Source organism: Andrographis paniculata, unplaced genomic scaffold (assembly GCF_009805555.1).
Source record: "Andrographis paniculata isolate CXL003 unplaced genomic scaffold, ASM980555v1 Contig21END, whole genome shotgun sequence".
NCBI lineage: Eukaryota > Viridiplantae > Streptophyta > Magnoliopsida > Lamiales > Acanthaceae > Andrographis > Andrographis paniculata.
This window is the reverse complement of record NW_026137502.1, coordinates 872625-894332: the sequence shown is the minus strand read 5'-3', so window position 1 is coordinate 894332 and position 21708 is coordinate 872625. Positions and strand designations below refer to the sequence as shown.

Sequence of the window (21708 nt, the reverse complement as noted above, 5' to 3'; positions counted from 1 at the left end):
TCTGATACCTCTCTTTAATCGGAATCGAATTCAGAACAGCAACTAAGAAGGTCAACAAGGCTCCTGCGTACTTAGCTACGTTGAACTATCCAGAATCTGTTTATGATGCAAAACAATGCTGAAATAGTCGATTCTTCTACCGTTCTTCCGCAACCTTGCCGAAATCTAACTTGAACAATTCAAATTGAACATGAAATTTTTGGGTGAAGGTGAGGCGGAGAAGTATGATAGAAATTTTACTAGCTAATAAAGAAACATTTTCTACAAGTTATTCAACATCTATAACTTCATTTTGAAATACAAGAATCATCTAGGTATTTATTTTCAGAAGGTACGAGATCAATTTAATTAGAAATTCAGTAAAATTTAATTACAAAACCCCTATTCCAAAACTAGTTAATTCATCTCCTACTTCATCAACTTTTTCTCAAATGAAAAATAAAATTAATGTAATTATAAGTTCTAAATTGAAACTCCATTAGAAAATTTAGAAGAATATTTAAATAATTTAGAAAACAAAGAAAAAAATAGAATGGTTTTCTAAACTTAATTCATTTAGTAAAGAACAGATAAAAATAAATGGATTAAAGAAATGAATACTTAGAAAGATTAATATGATAGTTTTTCAATGGTTTTCATATTGAATTAGTAAAATAGATATTCATAATCTTTACGGAACTCCTCGAATTACTGTATAAACAAAATTATATAAAAAATGAAATTTAACTAATGATACTACTGTTACTAGTATTTATCCACTTCTTCAATCTATTCAAATTGATACTAAAAAAATGTGAAACTAAAGCATCTTCATTTTATAAAAAGACAAAGATAGTAATGAACTCATAGATACAAAATATATTATGAAAATATATCATCAAAATAATTACTCTAATAAAATGTTACATTTTCAATGGTTAGTCATTTAGAAGCAATTTCAATAAAGATAGATTCAATTACAAAAAAATAAAAAATAAATAAATAAAAAATAAAATAAATAAATAAATAAATTAATGATATATTTAATCCTCATTTTCAAACAAGAAGTTTACCAAAAGAAACACAAAAATTAATAAAATGATTTTCAAATAATGTGATTTTAAATAGAATTAATCAAAGTATAAATAAATTAGAAGCCAATTTAGCTAGTTCATCTAAAAATTCATTATATAAAATTTGTTGTTTAGATCTATGTAATCCAAATGAAGAAATTAATTCATCATCTTTAGGAGAAACCGAATTAGAATCACAATTGTCAGAAAACATAATCAAATAAAAGATAAGTTTCAAGAAAATAATGAGATTAATAAAATAATGAGAAATAAATTTAAAAGATCCCAAAATGAAAAAATGAACAATCTAAAAATTATTATAATAGACCTACACCTAGATATAATGGTTATTCAGTTTGTGAATGAAATATTGATGGCATATCAGAATATAAAATATTAAATACACTTCAAGAAATTGGCATGGCTAGACTTGCCTACAAACTTCAAATTTCAAAATATAGATGAAAAGAATACTACTTTCAAAGTTTTACTAGTTAATTAAAATATTGGTGGAATAATACAATTTCTCTTCAATATAAAATTATAAGTTTAGAACACAAAATAGAAACTGAAAATGAATTTGAAAATATATCATCTAAACCCGATTCAACTGATTGCTTAATAGTTACTATAGTTATGTATTTTGTAAGAAATTCAACTGAAAAATTAAATTCTTCAAAATTATTTATAAAAAATTTAAAATGTCCGATATTATCAGATTTTAGATGGTATAAAGATATGTTTTTAACATACGTATTAAGAAGACCCAATTGCAATGCTTCATTTTGGAAAGAACAATTCATAACCCGTTAACCAATTTTATTTTCACAACGAATTATGAATAATCTTCAAAAAAGAATTAGGAACTGAAATTATTAATTTTGAATCAATAACATTTGGTCAATTATTTGATATCATTAAAAAATAAGGATTAGCCTTATGCTCCGAATTAAAAATACAAGTTAGATATGATTCTGAGTGTAAAGAGGTAGGTTCATTTGGTCAAGTCTTTGTATAATTGAAATCAAAACCCCTTCGTGTCAAATTTCTAAAAATAAAAGCTACAAATGTCATTACAAGAATTATGAAAATAGAAAATCTAAAACTTATTCAAATAATTATATAAAAAAATAATAGTAAAAATATAACATGCTCGAAATGTGTCAAATTATGTCACAAAGCGGACAAATGTAATCTAAAAAAGAAAATTAATGAAAGTTTTCAAGATACAAATTTAAAAGATAAAATGACATCATTATTAATTCAAAGCACTGATACTGAGAGCGAATAATCTAATTCAAGTTGTGGTAATTCATGTAATACTATATTTAGAGTTTATATTAATGTAATTACTCAAAAGAAAGATAAAGATTATTTATTCAATATTATAAATCAAATTCAAGATCCTGTGGTCAAAAGTGATTACTTAAGAAAATTAAAAGACTTTGTTCTAAAAAAAAAAAAAAAGAATTTGTCCAATTAATTGAACCATTTAGTTTATCAAAAGTTTTAGATAAGTATCCGTCAAACTCTTTGTCTATTAATAAGAAAATTGTTCACAAGAAATTTAAAGTGAAATTAATACATTAAAAAGTTAAGTTAATAAATTAAAAGGAGTGCATTCATTACAAATCAAAAGATTTAAAAATAGATGCTAGACTTGCTTCAATTATAGTCAAATATACCACTAGTAATCATGAATATACACCGTCAACTGAAATCAGAATATGAACAAATATTCCTCATGATTCTCCATTTTTATAAGTAATTGAGAAAATCACTTTTCAAAAATGGCATGCATTAGTAACCTTAGAAATTGATTACTTCAAAGAAATAATTGTAGCATTAATCGATAATGGAGCAAATTAAAATTGTATCAAAATTGGTATTATTCATACAAAATATTGTGATAAGACTAATGAACAATTAATAACCACCAATGGATCTCTTTTTAAAGTTAAATTCAAATTATCAAAAGGATATATTCAAGATATGATTTTAGTAACTCATTTTTTAATTCAAATTTATCCATTTACTACATATAATCAAGACATTCATACTAATGTGATGGACAAAAGTATAACCTTCAATTTTTTGCAACCAGTTAAACAAAATGAGTTATCATTACTTCAATTTTTTTTATTTATATTTAAACAAATAAATTTATTATAACATAATCAAAAGAAAATTATGTTCCAAGAATCAAATTACATAAAAATATTAAATTATTTTATTGCATACTAATATTTTTCATTTTTGCATAAATGATCAATCAAAATCAACCAAATCAACCTACTATTCAAAAGGCCAAAGATTACGACATTACTTTCATAACTGTGATTTCTAATTAAAATAGATTTCAACATTTTCATGATTTGTTTTTTCTCCTTTAACCTACACCCAGACAACTCAAACCAATCTATTCAGATCATCTCCAACCCATTGCATGGTTATACAAAAAATGGGGGGAGGGGCTCCAACCCATATTTTTGGTATTTTTTGGTGTATTGTGTAATTTTAATTTTTTAGTAGATGATATATAATTTTATATTTTAAAAAGTTGTATGTGATTTTTTTTTTTGAAAAATAATGTATAATTTTATTTTTTAAAAGTGATATAATTTTAGTTTTTGGAAAGTAATATATAATTTTATTTTTTAAATTGATATATAATTTTATTGTTTGAAAAGTGATATAATTTTTATTTATTTAAAAAATAATGTTTAATTTTATTTGTAATAGTTATTAATTATAAATGTTAATTTTTATATATGTAATTTTTAAATAAAATATAAGTTATATGTGTATGGATCTAATGTAAAAATAAACTAAAGTTGGGGTGTAATTTATAAATATGAAAAGTTATATAAAATAATATAAAAGAGGAATATATAGAGAATATACTTTTTAGAGTAAAAATTAAAGTTTATGGTTGGAGTAAAATTACTGTAGATCAACTGCATTTTTACTGTAGCAACTGCAAAAATGGAGTAGAGGGTTGGAAATGGCCTCATTCTTCATATTTTATAAAAAAATATTGTTGAATATGTCACTTTAACTTGTTTTAAAGATATTCTTGACATTGATACTATAAAACAGTTCACTCAAAAACTTTTTCCAACGGAATGCAACTAGAGTCCAGATGATCCCCTAAAAATTAATAAAAATTATGAACATATTTTGGTCGATTCAAATTCTATTGAACTAATTCATACCAAAGATTCAAAAAATCTGGATCGTATTGCATAGTCAATAGTCAATATGTGTCATAAAAAAGGTTTGTTCACAATGTAAGTGGGCCTCTCCGTTTTCAACAAAAAAACATTTTCAGTCAATTTTTCACCGAAAGAGTATTCATATCATGTTTATAGAATGACTTGGTACAAAGCTTTTATTACCAACCGTTGATCACTCATGGTTTATGATATTTCATTCAAATTGTCTCAAAGATTTTTCAATTTGGTTTTATTATTGGTGGATATTTTATGATCAACAAAAAGAAATTTTACCTCATGAAGTATAAGTAATATTGCAATTATTCAACAAAAAGTCAAAAGTTGAAGAACTTCAAAAGTCAGTTTTAGTTTTGCTTTTTTTTTTTTTTTTTTTTTGTGTTTTCATTCAAGTCTTTGATGATTCAAATTCATTGTCGTTCGCTCAAGAATTAAAAATCAAATGGTGGAATCAATTCCAAACTCAACACTGTAATCAGGAAGCTTTGCTCATCATTTTCAACTTTAGAAGAAATTCATGAAGGTCGTCAAAGAAATTTTGAAAACTCCCTCTACAAATAATCAAAAAGAAGTCTTCAAAATTCTAACAATAAAAGCTCAAACTAGAAAGGCATCATCAACTCAACAAAGTAAGACAACAGTCTCCGAAGATCCAAAGACTCTTCAATCATAAGAAGACACTCAAAAGAATATACTTAAGTTTATGGAGATGCTGAGAATAAATCCTCAAATCATGGAATTCATCACTCAAAAGAAAAAAAATAATACGGACTCAATTGAAGAATCCAATTGTGATCCATTCGGAGGACAACTAGCTCAAAACCCGTACGATATATAATTCAAAATAGTATTATATATAATAAAATATATTATATAAAGTATATATGTACGATAAATTATTATAATATAGGCCATATCTGCCACTTAAAAATAAAATATATTAAATAAGGGTTCCACTTTCCACCTAAATAAAATATTATACATATATCTCTACCTACCACTGTATATTATAATATTAGTATTACTATACCCTTGGTCTATAAAAGGAAAAGTAATCTTTCAGGCATATCTTAGTTAGACCATGTTCATTGTTGCTCTCTTACAAGAAGATTAAAGTTCAAATTTGTTAATCCTCATTTCAAGAAGTTCAATAAATATTTTACATTCAAGTAAGTTTGTTGTTCATATCTTGTATATTCATTTGAATTTTTCTTATCTTTTTGGGTTGGCACCTACGCCTAGCTCATTCATCTACTTCTCCATCTTCTCTCTAATTTTTGGATCAGCTACGCCGCCTAGTACTATTAATTAACTTATAGGCCACTATTTAACCTTATTCCTTAATTTTTAGGCCACCGTTTAGTCTTATTCTTTAACTTTTAGGCTACCGTCTAGTCTTATTCACTAACATCTGGATCGGCTCCGCTGCCTAGTTTCAATATCTTTTACACTAATTTTTGGAACGGATTCACCGCCTAGACTAAGCATTTATATTATTTTAAATTTTTTATTAAATTATCATTATTATCATATAATATTAATAATCTATTCATAATATTATTATTAATAATCTATAATTCACATGTTTTGGTCTACTGGTCTTCTAACACATAGTGTTGCAACCAAACACAAAAGACGTAAAAATACAAATGGATACGAAATATAGAGAATCATACAAAAAGATTAAAGAAGTATTGGTTAAATTTGAAGATGTTATAGTGAATCTCTAATTGTCAATCTAAAAAAATATAAAAATGAAAGCTCGTGAAATGTACGAGAAAATTGGTGAAGAAATAAAGATTTACAGGGCATTTATATTATATAATGCTTTAAAGCGCCAATGTGATTGCCAATGATGCATTGGCTCCGTTCACGCAACATTTTTTGATAAAATAATTTTTAATGTGTGGTATAAGAAATTGTGTAAAAAATATAAGTATTATTTTAGGTTGAATATTTAACTTTTTGACTTTTTTTAATAACTTTTTGACTTTATATATATTTTGAATTTTGTATAAAATATTATACTTATTATTATTATTTTTTAGAAATCGCAATTACAAAATAGTGTTGGAAGAACAAAGTGATTGTGTACACAAGCATTTATTACTTTAAGTCAAGAAGATAAAATTAGCATAACTAAGCATTTGTAAATGATTTTATGCATTGACATAACTAGCCTCCAAACTGGAGGACAAAATATAGGTTCATTTTTATAGGTTGGATATCTTTTTTTTTTTAGTTCTATCACCGGGATAAATAAAAAAAAAACGAAGAAAAATAATACGCTTGAAACTAAAATCTTTTATATAACTATATAAATTTTATATATTTTTATTAAACAATATTAATTATTGAAGAATAAATCAATAAAATTATATAATATTTATTATTTCTTACACAAAACAAAAATAGGAATTAAGAAATAAAGGAGGGGAAAATTAGTAAAAATATATAATTTTACTACTTTTTCAACTAAACAAAATATATATTTTTGGGGTTGGAGCGGGTGACCCCAAACCCCTATAGTTCCGTTCCCAATTTTATGGGATAGTTATTTTATTTTTACACTTAATTTGCTAATTTAAGATGTTGTAATTTGTTTTTTTTTTAACATTTTTGATCTAAAAAGTATTTTGTTTTCATTTGATTATATATATATATATATATATGTATAAATAAGAGTTGATTTTGTTTATTAATTCTTATAATACTTTATTTACGGTTATTTAAGATTAATGAAAATATTTTTTATTGTTAATTTGTGCTTTTTAAGTATAATTTTGATTTGTTTAAATAAGAGATTTTATATAAATAAAAATATAATTGTATAATTATCTGTTATATTTTTTAGCTGAGTATTGTTTTTTATCAAAAAATTGATTCTCATATTTTGTATAAATTTTATTTTTCAACTTTAGGTTTATTTCTCTACCATTTTTTTTTTCCATACGAATAAATAGATTTAGAAAGAACAAACTATGCATTGCTAATAGAAAAATAAAAAAGAACTAAATCATGAGAAGAAAAAAATGAATAGAAGAGGTTTTCACTTGAATAGAAATTAGTAAAAAAAATATAAATTATCGTTAGTAAATTTTTATTTAAATAATAATAGTAAAAAATAAAAAATAATAGTAAATATATTATGCAACATTCTTAATTTTTATTTTTCTTTCTCATGATAAACAAAGGAAATAGTAATGTTCTTCTTTTCTTTCTAACCTTATTTTAATATACAAAATAAATACACTAAAATAAATCAAAGGTAAAAAATTAATTTTAGTCTCAAAATAATCATAATTTATCAATTTTGGTCTCAATATAAAAAAATTTTATCAATTTTAATCTCATTATAAACAATTTCAATCAATTTTGTTTCTACAGTTACAAGATTAATTGAAATTGCTGACGTAGACATAACGGAGGTGACGTAATAACTAACCTGGAAACTAGACGGTCATGTATAATTATACACGGTAATGTTCTTAAATGACCATATATAATTCTACAAATTGTGTACCTTTACGATTTGGTCTAATATATATATATATATATTTATGTAATTGGATGTTTATTATATATAATAAAAAAATAAATTTTTAGACCAAATAAAAAATGTACGTAAAATTATACACTAAAATATACATGACCGTTTAATAACATGGTCGTGTATAATTATATATGACCAGTATAGTTTTTTGGTCAACTGTTACGTCACCTATATTACATCAGGTCAGCAATTTTCCTTAATTTTTTAACGATAGAATTGATTGATATTATTTATAATAGAACCATAGAACCAAAATTTATTTTGATTATATTGAAACCAAAATTAATTATTCTATTTTAGTGACGAGCACAATACAATAAGGGAAGAAGGGACAAAGCAACAGAAGAGCAGAGAGGGCGCAGATCAGACGTCAACCGACCCTTTGGAGTAACAACAAAGTTGTCTCTTGTCTCCTCTCTCCGCCTCCTGCCCTATTCCACTTTCTTCTGCTAGATCTACCCTCTTCACCGGACCGAAATGTCGGCGGCCTTCAGCACGCTCGAGGATTCACCCATGTTCCAGAAACAGGCATTTCTCCTTTTCATTTCATTCGTTCCATGTTCAATGTGCACCTGTTAGATTGATTGATTGCACTGCTCTGTATATCTATTCAATTATGTTTATGTATGCTGTATTTCGAGCCAATTTTTAGAGATTGGTGGTTTATGTATGCAGGTGCGATCTCTGGAGCAGACGGCGGATGACCTAAGAGATCGATGCCAGAAGCTGTGCAAGAGTTGTAAGAAATACACGTGAGTGCAATTACTGCCTTTTATCTCGATTTTTAAGGTGGATTGCTCCTGATTGTGAAGTGGTGCTGAATCCGGGTAGATGATGTACTTCACTGAACAGAGGGGATTTGACTTCTTTTGAACAATTCTTCATCTGACTGATTTGTTCTTGTTGGCATTGAAAATCAGCTAATAACATAAAAACTTTTGCCTCCAGGAATTTTGTGAAATTGTCAGATAGATATTGTATATTTGACACTGTTATTTCCAATTAGGGAAGTGCTTGGGGAAGCATGCAATGGTGACAAGGTGTTTGTGGCTTCATTAGAGGCCTTTGGTGGTGGCCTTGATGATCTTCTTGGCGTCTCGATTGGAGGTATGACAACTGATATTGCTAGGAGTGGGGCATTTGGTGTTTTGCCATCGCTTCGTTAGAATTTTGTTTATTCTTATATCAGGAGAACCTAAAGCCTTTTTGTGTTTTCATATGTAATTGAGAATGGAAATTTTTTCTGGATGTTATCCTAATCTTTGTCAGTTTCGATGTCTATCCTAGAATTGACAGAAAGGCAGGATGATTTTGGGGGTTTTCTGGTCTTATTTGTAAAACTCTTATCCTTGCAAGTTGGAAGAATAGTTTCATTATCACCTCTCTTCGCTTCATGGCAGGTCCTGTGCTATCTAAATTTATAAATGTATTGAACGAGCTAGTCACATACAAGGAATTTCTCCGTTCTCAGGTGAGTATGTTTATTCAAATGCATTCAATCATTTATATTAAATCTATTCACTATATTTCTACATATAAAATATGTACTCAATGAATAAAAGCAGTATAGGACCAAACCATCTTGTTGTTTCATGGTTTCATTCATTTATTAGATTGGAAATATGGGGCGCTGAGCTTTCTGCAATACCGCATTATACTTTTTATTAATGTAAAATTCTATTCTTGTGCTGCCTTACATTTTTCGTGTATAGAATCAGCGGAGGCCTCTTGTTCTCTGATACACGACAATTATCTTAAACTGCAGGTTGAACACGTTCTTGTGGATCGTTTGTCTCAGTTTTTGTCTGTTGATTTGCAAGAAGCAAAGGTAGGCCACCATTAGTCATATCAATTATACGCTGCGGAATAACGGTGGTCTATGGATTGATATATTTTCTGAGTCAAAAGCGCTGAATCCCTTTTGTAGAATATTTCTTATGTCTTTCTTTTGTTCATTCTTGCTGAAAGTTTTAATTCAATCTCCTATTCAAGTATTTCTCTAGATGATTAATGTGAAATTAGGCTCTAGATTTTCCTCTCTGTGCCCTTTGGTTTTGTTTTCTCTTTCTTGTTGATATTATTGGTCAGTCCATTTTGGCTTTGCTCCTTTTTAAAAGTTATAGTTATATTTCCTCTACTATCTAGTCATGGGGTAAATCCACCAAGAAAAGACATCATGATATTGAGTGGAAACTTAGGGATGTGGACAAATATCTGTGGAACATTGCTGTAATTTTTAAAACCAATTGGGGATAGGATTGTATCATCGTCCTCCGCTTGATATTTTTCTCTGAAATACTGAACAATGATACTCGCCCTTCTTTACATGTTATATACTTATATTTCTCGTTGCATTAAACTGGTGCCCTGGGAGTACCGTGTAGCATTATTTTGTTCTATTGAAACATTTTAGGGAAAGTATTTAATATGATCAAGCATTTGTTTGAAGGTACTTGTGATCACGGTAAATTGTTGAAGTCTAATGTACTTTTCACTTTTAAAGTTGAAAAAGATTACTTGGGCAATTTATATAATAGTACAATAAAACAGAAATTGACTTAAAATTGAGGAAACTGACTGTAGCTTTCACACTCCGGTTAAAGCCTTGTGAAGGGCATATGATAAAAAAATCAGATCATATGCTTAGATAATGATTTTTGTAACTTGAGGAGAAGATGGCTGTTTTAAGGAGTTAACATTTCCTTTTCCAGCTAATATTGTTTCTCTAATTTTTTACGCACTATATTGTCTCCTTTTTCTGTACATAATTTCAAGAATGTTGGGTTTTAACATTTCTCTCTGCCTTTAATACAGAGATTTAGTGAATTTATTGATTTTAGATGATGTTTATCAAATCAACTGCAGGAATCCCGTCGGCGTTTTGACAAGGCCATATATGCATATGATCAGGTAAGGAAAATCTTTCGATAGAATTATTCTATTGCTACTTAAGAAATTGCATAGAAATTCTTTTGCTCGCCTTTTTTATTTTTAAAACAATGCATATAAAAAATATATATCTAAAAAAAAGAACAAAAGAAAAGGAAAAGAAGACAAAAGAAAGAAAGATAACTATTAATTTTAGCCCATATGGACTAGAGAGGGCCAACTTGCAACTAAATTAATTCATATTCTCGCTCTTATTTGCCACAGTGATATTTTGGGAAAATGAACTCATTACTTTCTTAATTTATTGGTGGACTTTAAATCCATGCACGACTATTTTTATCCTTTATAGCTACCCATTTGGATTTCTCATGGACCTTGGAGCCACTAACCATGGACTATGAGCTAATGGCTGGTGGGTTTCACTAATGAGCTTAAAGGAACTCTACTTGAAAATCTTGCTGTTGAACTAAGAAACGAATTAGAAACCTACATCTAGGATTTGGAATTCAAGTTCTGCACCCTATAGGTTGATGGTACTCCAAGCATTTCAACCTATACCCATTAATGCTACCTTTGTGCTCGATTAACCTTGTTTCATGGAAGAGTCTTATTCTGCAATACTATCAATTTTGTATATTGTTTCAACCAAAAAGTGTACCTTGTGATTTTGTTTCCATTTGACATGTCCTTTTGAGTTATTCTACTTCAAAAGTTATCAAGTTGGGGGAACTGACAGTTTATATGCACTAGTCAAAACATGCTGTTAGCTTCCCAGCAAGTTCTTCCTTGATCTAAAAAATGCCAAAACATTTTCGTTATATTTGTTTATATATTTTAAGCCTTAATACACAGGTTTATGTGTCAGGCACGAGAAAAGTTTGCTTCTCTAAAGAAGACAACACGGGAGGACATTGTTGCTGAATTAGAAGAAGTATAGTTTGTACCTCCTTATCTATTGCCTTATCATTTTATTTCTGGTTAAGCAGATGTAATATATTGTTCCGGTTGAGTAACTATGCATTGATAAATGCTACAAGACTGCTATTATCTTTATCTTTGTCTTCACAATGTCTACCTAAATGCCCATCATTTCATCTTAATTTTATAATAATATTAAGAATTTGACGTAGTTGGGCCTTTGTTCACTGTCAGCTGGACTGTGTTACTTTTATTGTTTTATGTGTTCTTTGCATTGCTATTTACATTTTTGGGATGTGCTTATCACAAAGTGTCTATCAAGAGGTTGCCTAATGGATTCCTGTTAAATATGTACTTTACTGGACTGAGCATGTTTCTTAAAGAGAAATGTTCTCTTTGAATGGAGTTTTATATATATATATATATATATATATATATATAATATTTTATGACATGTTTACAATATGCTTAGTGCAACAAAATTCGCCATATAATTGAGGAGCTATAGCATCTAACTAAATTGTATACCTTCTGGACTTCAACCTCAAGTTTCAGATTGTAACATTTTTCATGAAGTTTTCTGGGTATCATACAGAAAGAATGAAATGGATCGTGCATCTGGCTTTTTGGGAAGGCTTGTTTCATGTTCAATTCGATTTTAGTTATCTATGTTTTGGATGGCTGTAAGTTCAAAGGAATTATTGCTTTTAAGCTTCAAAACTAGCTATTTGGTAAAAACAAATCTATTTTCATTGAGTTATAAAGATGTTGGCACTCAAAATGTTAAAAATGGAGTATGGAGAGAAAATGTATTGTTTCTCACGCAGGCATTGATATGTAGTGTCATCACAAGGAAAACAAAACATCCTAAACTTCCATGCAGTGAATTATTGTCTTAAACATGATTATAAAATGTTCTTGCACATTCTTTAGTGTTTTCATCCTTTGCTTTCTCAACAGTTTTTCATTCTAGAAGTTATGGTTGGTGTCTTTCATCATGTTTTTCTCAAGCTATTAACTGGATGCAGCCATCAGTCAACTGTATATTTGCTCTGTTTTAAAAATTAAAAATTCTCTCTCTAACCTATTTCTTAATGAAATGTTGAATAAACTTTTGTTACAGTTTATTACTTGAAATTTGTATATTTTGGAAACTTATCTTGCCACACCGTGCAGGATTTACATAATTCAAAGTCTGCATTTGAGAAAAGCCGCTTCAATTTGGTATAGTATGCCCAGATTATCTTAATTGTATAATCATGTAATGAGTTTATTCATTCATCTTTAATTTTAACTACGTACTTTGATTTTAAGAATTTCAGGTAAATGCTCTCATGAATATTGAATCAAAAAAGAAATTCGAGTTCATGGAATCTTTTAGTGCACTTATGGATGCCAACTTGCGTTATTTTAAACTGGTGAGCTTTGAACTTACGAGTTGGCCATCACTTTTGCTTCCTCTTCATCGCTGAGCCCATATATATTTCAGGGGTATGAGCTATTAAAGCAAATGGAGCCTTTTATTCATCAGGTATATTGTTAAAACCTCGTGCAATTGTATTCTGAGTGAAGATGAAATATTGATTAATTTTGGCTAGAATTGAATATTAAGTTTCAATTATATATGTTGAATTAATTTGTTGAAGAGCATGACTACAATTGGTGGTGATGGATGAATTTTCATTAATAAAATTCAAGCAAGCATTTCATTTCCATAGGGGAGACTAGGAGAGGCAGCATGAAATATTTGGTCTCGTAAGGATTAATTTTAACGTTAGTTCAACTACACTTCTAATTTTATCCACTATTTACAAAAGTTTTTAGTTTGCTGTTGCACTGTCGCAATTTTAGTCTATTGCCATTAAATTTGATTGAAATTTAATCAGACAGAAATAGATATTTGATGTTATGCAGGTTTATGAATTTCACCATTGGATTGAAATTGTTACAATATGGCCTCATTCTGATTTTGTTGTTGTTTATATATATATATATATATATATATATATGTATGCCTGTATGATTGGAATTACAGTTCAGTCGCCCTAGAACCTCATGAAGCCTTAGTTAATCAAAACTGGTTACAATGAATTGCTTATGTAGATTCAAATAATACAATTCTCACTTGTATATTATTTCTGAACCATGCAGGTTTAAATAGAAAAGATACAATAAATTAGTTACCTAAATTACAGGAAATTGACTAGCTATAGAATAGAAATAAAAACTAATTAAAACATAATTTAATTAGCAATAAAATAGGAATTTAACCTATTATTATTTCTAAATAGTTTGCAAATTATGGAAGGCTTTGGCATTCACCTCAATCGCTTATCTTCTTACATACATGTATGAGAGTGTTGGTTTTCTCCTAAAGTTCTGAAGTATAGTAAGGGTGTGTTCGTCTCGCTGATTTGTGATAATTTTTACTTTATATTTACTGTAGAAAGAAGTTTTCTGCCAAACCTAATCTAAACTCTAGTCTAAATGATAGTGACAGTCTACTGCTTTGTCTAGTTACTAGCGTGTACTGAGAACCTGCAGGGTGATGACAGGTGAGGTAAGATGGGTGGGGGAGGTCGGCTGGTGGTGTACTTTTTGAAAAATAAAATAAAAAAAAAAATTATATTTTTAGTTATTACACGTAATATCTTATAATATTTAAATTTCAATTAATTCACACAATCACATCAATACATCAATTTTTCAAATAAAATAATATTTTTATTAATCTAATCATTACAAAATTCAAACTTCCAAACAAGCACAACTTGAAAATTCTTACTTCAAAATCTTTATAAATCCAAATTCAAAATCCAATCCTCCAAACAAACACACCCTAATAGTTAACCTATAGTTATATTCTAACATCCACAAAGAAGGAATATGTCAATAAGCACACCTCAATTGGTTTTATAGCACTTGCTAATAGGCACATGGTCCTCCAATATTTTAATTATGACATACATTTGGCTTCACCTGACTTTGTACTCTACATTAGAAGTCATTGTGTGATTGATGTTCCTGTCATGGCGATCACTCTTAGCATTCAAGAGATGCCTTCTTTGGTGATGAGTAAGATAGAGTCGTGTAATTTGTGCATTTCCTTGTTGAATTTACATTGTGATACTGTTAAGACATAATTGTGGAGAAAAGTTGGCTCCCTCACAATCTAGATCTAGTTGATATATTTGTTTACCTACGATTTCAGGTCTTGACATTTGCACAACAATCAAAGGAGCAGGCAAATATAGAACAAGATAAACTTGCAAAAAGGATCCAAGAATACAGGACGCAATCACAGCTGACACAGTTGCAGGCATCTAATAGATTGGAAGCATCATCAAATGCTATTGCCTTGAAGGGATATGGCATGAATGCTTATAAAACAATGGAGGACATTATGCTGGCCACTGCAAAAGGCGAGGTGGATTTTCGTTCATATGGTTCCTGTTCAGTTATTTTCTTATCTTTCATATTTTTGAGAAGTAGCAGTAGATTATTTATTATAAAGCATGGTGCATGATACTTACGATAGCTTAGAGGTAAGCAGGAACAAACTCGAGGTAGTAAGGGTATTTGCATTGATGTTAAGACTAAAGCCAGGCAACAAAAATCCTTTTATTGGATTGAAAAGATTTTCCTACTATTTGTAAATTAGTGCATGAATGAACAAGGTTTAACACCGAAGTGTTTAGCCTCATTTTATAAAAATTGGTTTAGCTTGACTTCGGTTTGTTGTACCTGAGCATGGCTTGTCTAGTTTCTGCCTTCTCTGTGTCTGACACATCATGAATAGTCATCTCGATACAAACACCAATAAATATTCTTTCATTGAATGAAAGCTTGTACTCGAAATATTTCAGAAATGATGGTTCTTGAATTATATGTTATCCTATTGTGGTGTTTGTAGATAAAACTGTGGCCTAATGTGTCATTGACAAATTAGTTTAATGAATTGGTGCTTGTAGATGGAACTATGTCCTAAACGGTCATTGCATAATGTCATAATGTGTAAGATATCAGAAAGTTTACTGTTTCTTGATTATGTTCTTCAAGGAAAGCAATTAAGTTTGTAATAATCAACATCCATCTTTAGGTCCAGACCATCAAACAGGGTTACCTTTTGAAAAGATCTACCAGCCTGAGAGCAGATTGGAAAAGGAGATTCTTTGTACTTGACAGTCATGGGACTTTATATTATTACAGAGATAAAGGTTCAAAACCGATGGTATGCCATTTAAATTTGTAATTTGTCACTCTGTTTAAATATTTGGAATATATGAGAGGCTAATTTCATCTAGTTTACCAGGGCTCAACATTTCAGTCTTCTCACTCAGTGGAGCATAATCATCGTGTATTTGGTAGATTTCGGTCAAGGCTACATCGTGAAGCATCACTTGGGGGTGAAGATAATTTGGGCTGTAGCACTGTTGATCTACGCACGTCAACAATTAAGATTGATGCTGAGGATACTGATTTGCGACTATGCTTCAGAATAATTTCACCATTAAAAACTTATACATTGCAGGTAATGCGATTTTTTTCCTACAAAATGCTTAATCAGTTAATTGTAATTATTTATTTCATGTTTCACAAAGTTCTCTTATAGTTCAATTAATGTTGTCATGCATTTTTTCTAGTGCTGTACAATTTCTTTTTGATATGTTGTCTTCTTATTGTTAAACGTTTTATTTGTGTGTGTATATATATCTTTTGGTTGAATATGTGTTTTAAATGCTTACATCTAAGTTGTGGAAAGCGTGGTTTAATATCTTTAAAAAATAGTACTGTAGTCTACCTGTGACCGCCACTCTGATAGCCAGTCTCGTTTTACTTATATTTTTGGCTAATTGTTCCCTGAGTTTTCTCTTCTTTGCTGTACTCTGGTGCAAGACTTGACTGTGTTCTTGATTCTTTCAAAAGTGATAGAATTCTTGAATTATCACTGCACCTTAAATTTTAAGCCACTTAAGTCATGTATTGTGTTTTTTACATTTAGCTTATATTATAGTTGCTCCAACATATCTTCACGTGTAGGATGTCTTAAAATGGGTGACGATAGAGATGCAAACACTAAACCACCCTATTGTAATACCATAAGTCCATTATTTCATGATACTAGGGAGGGGAGGTTTGTGCTAAATCTCAATTGCCACCTTTTTATAAAGAGGCGTGTTCTATATACATGCAAATATATAAAAAAAAAAAATACGCCATTGTGTGTATGAAGAGACATGTTGCAACAACTATACATTAAATAATTATGAAAGTAATGCCTTTCTCTTGAAAGTTTTAAACTCTTAGTTGAAGTGGTTATGCTATAATTGTAACAAAAACAAAAGGATTAGTGCAGTGAAATGGATTTGTAATTTTGTATATGTTCAACTCCTCAGATAGTTGGTGATTGCCATGTAGTTAGTGTGAATTTCCAAGTAAATGGTTCTTGTGCTTAGATTATATGTCAAATCTCAAGCATATTTACATTGCATACTTGGCTTATTCCAAAAGCAGTTATACAATTGAGAGTGCTCAGCTTTCTCATCTGCAATCGACCAGCATAAGGTAAAAGACTAGTAGCTAATTTTGTTAAAAGTCATGTTCAGCATAAGGCTGTATTTGTAGCCGCTATGTACTTTGTTTCTAGTTTATATGTATTTATTTCTAGCTTGTGCTTCAATTTTAATATTACTTCATGTATTAAGATTTTGCTTTTTCTAAAGAGCAAACACAACAAAAATTCCAGAGTCTGGAAGTGCTAAATTTATCAACTATTCTGTATCGGTTTGGATAGGCTGAAACTGAAGCTGATAGAATTGACTGGATGAACAAAATTACAGGAGTTATTACATCCCTCTTGAATTCCCATCTGCACCAGGTGATTTATCCTTCCCGTGACTATTTGAACCAATCGTTTTGAGAACTGAGATCAGTCCAATCCTTATAACAATGGGATTGTATATACTTTTGGCAGTTAGACTTTGGCAAAAGTGATTCTGATAGAAATTATGATTCTCATGGGGCATCTTTAAGACGACCGCTCGATTACAATGAAAGTTCAACGGATGATATCCGAGTCAGACCTGAATCTGTTTCCAAGATTTTGAGAGAAGTTCCTGGGAATGACCAATGTGCTGAATGCTGTGCCCCTGATCCTGATTGGGCATCTCTGAATCTTGGCGTCTTAATGTGCATTGAGTGCTCAGGCATTCACCGTAATCTTGGTGTTCACATATCCAAGGTATATTCCGTTGGAACATACTACCCTTACAAGTTTCAACTTTCAGTTAACCTGGAAGTCCAGCAAAGCTAGCTATTCTTCAAATCAGTTTAATGTTAGAATACCAACAATTTTTAGACATCCTTTTTTTTTCTCTCTTTCTTCCGCTTACTAATAATCTTTTTTTCTTTTTCTGGAATTAGATAAAGTAATATAACTTGCACCTAAATTACAAAATCGTTATATCTTCGATTTTGTTAAAAAGATGCTGGTTTTAGCTGATGTGGTCTCAATAATTATCACACTGAACTCTTACGTGAATGAGTTTTTGAAGATGCGCAGGTTCTTGGAATTATGCTGACCTTGAGTTAACTTTTCCTGTCCCACTAAATTACAGGTCAGGTCACTCAACTTGGATGTGAGAGTTTGGGAGCCTGTGGTGTTAGACTTGTTTCGAGCTCTGGGCAATTCCTACTGCAATTCTGTCTGGGAAGAGTTGCTTCTACTAAATAAAGACTCGTAAGCTCCTTGAAATTTTACCTAGCCAATGAGAATTACTAAATACTAATATAGAATATTTGAAATCTCTGATTTAGAACCAGGTATAAAATCAAACTAGTCCTCTGCTGCTCTGCAATACCAATGCATGAACCTATAGCAATGATGGATAGGCTTTGGTACAACTTTTTCTGTTTTCTAGTTTTATCACTGAAATTAGAGCCTGTGTATAAACCACCAAATAGAGACAACCAATCAAGATATTCTTGGACAATGCTTTGTCTGTGTTTGTTTGTGGATTTGATTTTTAGGTTTGAATATTTTAATAGTAAAAATTTGAATTCGAATGGTTGTTTGATGTGATCTAATAGATATTGATGTAATGTTTTGAATATAAAATTAATTTTCAGTATAATATAGAAAATAAAAATAATTATTTGATTTGATATTTTTTGAAAAAAAAAAATGAATAGTAAACATCTTGTGAAAAATATACAAAAGAACACAGCCTGTATTTTAGTTTTATTTAACATTAGATTTATGTTCCACAGCGCTATGTTGTTACCATGGAAACTGTATTTAGCCATGTCATATCCATTCGTTTAAGTTACATTGCTAAAGATTGCCATTTGATAAATAATAAAATAAAATACAACATTATTTGGATAATATATATTTGGAACTGGGGGTACAGAATGCAGAACAAGTTGATGCTATACCATTGCGTGTTATGTATTTTGCTTTCATTGTCCAAATGTCATAGACTCATACTGCCATCGTCTTTCTTAATTTGTGAGGTTGCTGTTATTTTCCTTGCTACCAAAAATGGTAAAGTTTTGGATAGTTGGAAATTTAGTCAAGTATAGGCATCTGCTGAAGTGTTGTGATAGGATTTCTGTGTGGTTCTCTACATATCTTTTAGGTGAATTTTTTATTTTTAAGCTATTGCTCATTTATTTAATACTCTTTTTAAGGTAATATTGTCTCTATATTTGAATAATATCATCCAGAAAAATTGAGTTTGATGGCTCATCCATTGCCAAACCGAGCCCTAAGGATGGAATTCATGAAAAAGAAAAGTTCATTCAAGCAAAGGTATACTTTCTGAAGAAATTTTCCTTGTATTAACTTTTGTAATTTAGCTGTTTTCTATGGAAAAGATGGTCATGAAGTGTTAACGACCTGTGTTTCTGATCTGTTCTATGAAGCGTTAACTATTTTTCTATGATGATTGGCTGCAAGTATTTTTCTATAATTTCAATTATTATTTTCTATTGATTTGAACCTCTAATATGATATTTGTAATATCAAATGAAAATGTGATCCTGTTAACAAGACCCAACATTTGATATCCTTTCTTGTTTTTCTTTGTAATCCTTTAATTTTAATAGGTTTTGTTTTATACATTAATTGCTAGTCATAATTTGGATATTGAAACTTACAAGTTTTAATCCAGTATGCCAGAAAACTGCTTGTAAATAAAGAAGCCACAGCACTCCGGGATGAATCCATTTCTACCATCTGGAAGGCAGTTAGATCTAACAATCTGCAGGAAGTATATCGAATCGTCGTAACATCAGATGCGAACCTAGTCAACTCAACCTATGATGGAATAAGCAATTGTAGTCTGTGTGATATTGAAAGGGAATCTCAACAAAATGTTAATGACGACCAAGAGGAAAAGCTTGATCAGACAAGCTGTGAGACAGGCAGATCTTCCTGCGATCCAGGAAAATGTTTGCGGGGCTGTTCCTTATTACATTTGGCTTGCCAAAAAGGAGATATGGTGATGCTGGAGCTGTTGTTGCAATTGGGTGCTGATATAAACAAACGCGACTTTCATGGCAGAACTCCTCTTCAACATTGCATCTTGAAAGAAAACAATGAGATAGCCAAGTTTTTGCTTAGAAGGTAAAAATTCACTGCCGAGCATCATTACCGTTAGTTAACAAATCCCTAAACAATAAATTTACATATTGGTAACTTGTCTAATTAGGCATGTGATCACAGTAACACTTATTTACCATATTCATTGGTGACATGTATTTATTTGCTAGCATCTCCTACAGTCGACAAATGTGCTAAATCTGTTTTGAACTTTCAAAAAAAAAAAATAAATCGGGCTGCTCAATTATTTTTTTTCCTGTTCTTATGTACAGAGGTGCATGGGCTTCGATAAGGGATGCTGGGGGACTTACTGCTTTAGAAAGGGCCATGGAGATGGGCGCAATTACTGATGAGGAGCTATTCATATTGCTTTCAGAGAGCTGATCTGATTGAATGGAATGCAAATTTCATTAATGTGAGTTTCTTTCTCCACCCATCCCCTTATTTTCTTGCACTGCTCAATCCCAATTCATATTGCTTTCAATACATATATGCTTTGTACTCATTCTGTTGGTGATTATTTATTTTAAAAATTATTTTTAGAGAGGTTTACAGAAAGCATGAAACGTTATCTGATCACAATTGCTTGTTACTTCTGGGATTTGGGAATCATAAAGCATACATATATTTCTAATGGAGCTTGAGTCGAAATTATGTTATATCTATATTTCATTTTGGTATAGAAATGGGGTGCGAGTACGTAATTATTTGATCAATTTGGATTTTGTTTCAAGTTACTTCTTCTGTCCGCAGTGATTATGTTAGTTTTTTTTAGTTGTTCGTCAAATTTATCCATTATATATTTATAATTTTATTATTTATATTTTAATAAATAATAATTAATTTGTTATTATTTTTTCTATTTATCACTTACATTTTTATCAATTCTTTAATGATTTTTTTATAATATTTATACTTTATGTTTTATCAACTTTCCTTTTATATTAAAACAGAATACAATATTTAGTATTTATGTTCATTTCTTACATAGTTTAACAAGGTTTTTATATTTATGGCTAAATTATACCAAATCCACCTGCGATTTTACGAAATTGTCTCAAATTTCTATATTTATATAACTATGTCAAATTCCCTTATATAAACTCTGCGTCTAACTTTTCGGCGAGTCGGCGGTCCTTATTTAACTGTATTTGATGCGTCAAAATTGCAAATAAATTTTAGAGCCCTAATATATTTATTATTTTTTGAAGATAAATATAAGAAAAATAAATATATTTGTAATTTCAGTGGTTTAGAAATTACGATTCTAAAATATATTCGTAGTTTTGGTGTATTTATATCAAATACCCTTAAATAAGGACTGCCGAAGGGGTTAGACGCATACTGCAATTTTATGAAACTATATGTAAGTTTTGTGCAATTTAACCTATTTTTACTTATATTTTTTGGTAGAAACTGTCATTTCATATATTCAGGCACCTTATGATACTCCCTCCG

General features: G+C 29.7%; 1 protein-coding gene across 4 annotated transcripts; it reads left to right on the top strand.

Annotated features, from left to right (window-relative positions):
- The first annotated feature begins 8165 nt into the window (after positions 1–8165).
- On the top strand, positions 8166–20888 carry LOC127244878 (ADP-ribosylation factor GTPase-activating protein AGD2-like). Of its 4 annotated transcripts, none has more exons than XM_051265453.1 (19): positions 8166–8366; positions 8514–8590; positions 8845–8945; positions 9239–9309; positions 9604–9666; positions 10704–10748; positions 11593–11658; positions 12822–12869; positions 12968–13063; positions 13135–13176; positions 14857–15072; positions 15745–15876; positions 15958–16176; positions 17440–17523; positions 17620–17886; positions 18263–18384; positions 19374–19458; positions 19820–20274; positions 20523–20888. In XM_051265453.1, exons 1-19 carry the CDS (start codon positions 8316–8318, stop codon positions 20632–20634), a joined length of 2352 nt encoding a protein of 783 aa, XP_051121410.1. In that variant the 5' UTR covers positions 8166–8315; the 3' UTR covers positions 20635–20888. The 4 variants fall into 4 exon arrangements, with proteins under 4 accessions (XP_051121410.1, XP_051121411.1, XP_051121412.1 ...); XM_051265455.1 differs by lacking the exon at positions 8166–8366 and adding an exon at positions 9452–9507 and having other exon boundaries at positions 8511–8590; positions 8850–8945; positions 11580–11658; XM_051265454.1 differs by lacking the exons at positions 12968–13063; positions 13135–13176.
- The last annotated feature ends 820 nt before the right edge of the window (positions 20889–21708 follow it).

Bases quoted from the DNA above. Each gene is read 5' to 3' on its own strand.
- LOC127244878 (XM_051265453.1), top strand. From the start codon at position 8,316: ATGTCGGCGGCCTTCAGCACGCTCGAGGATTCACCCATGTTCCAGAAA. The intron at 17,524-17,619 runs GTGATTTATCCT...TACTTTTGGCAG, and splicing joins TGAATTCCCATCTGCACCAG to TTAGACTTTGGCAAAAGTGA. The intron at 18,385-19,373 runs GTAAGCTCCTTG...AATATCATCCAG, and splicing joins CTTCTACTAAATAAAGACTC to AAAAATTGAGTTTGATGGCT.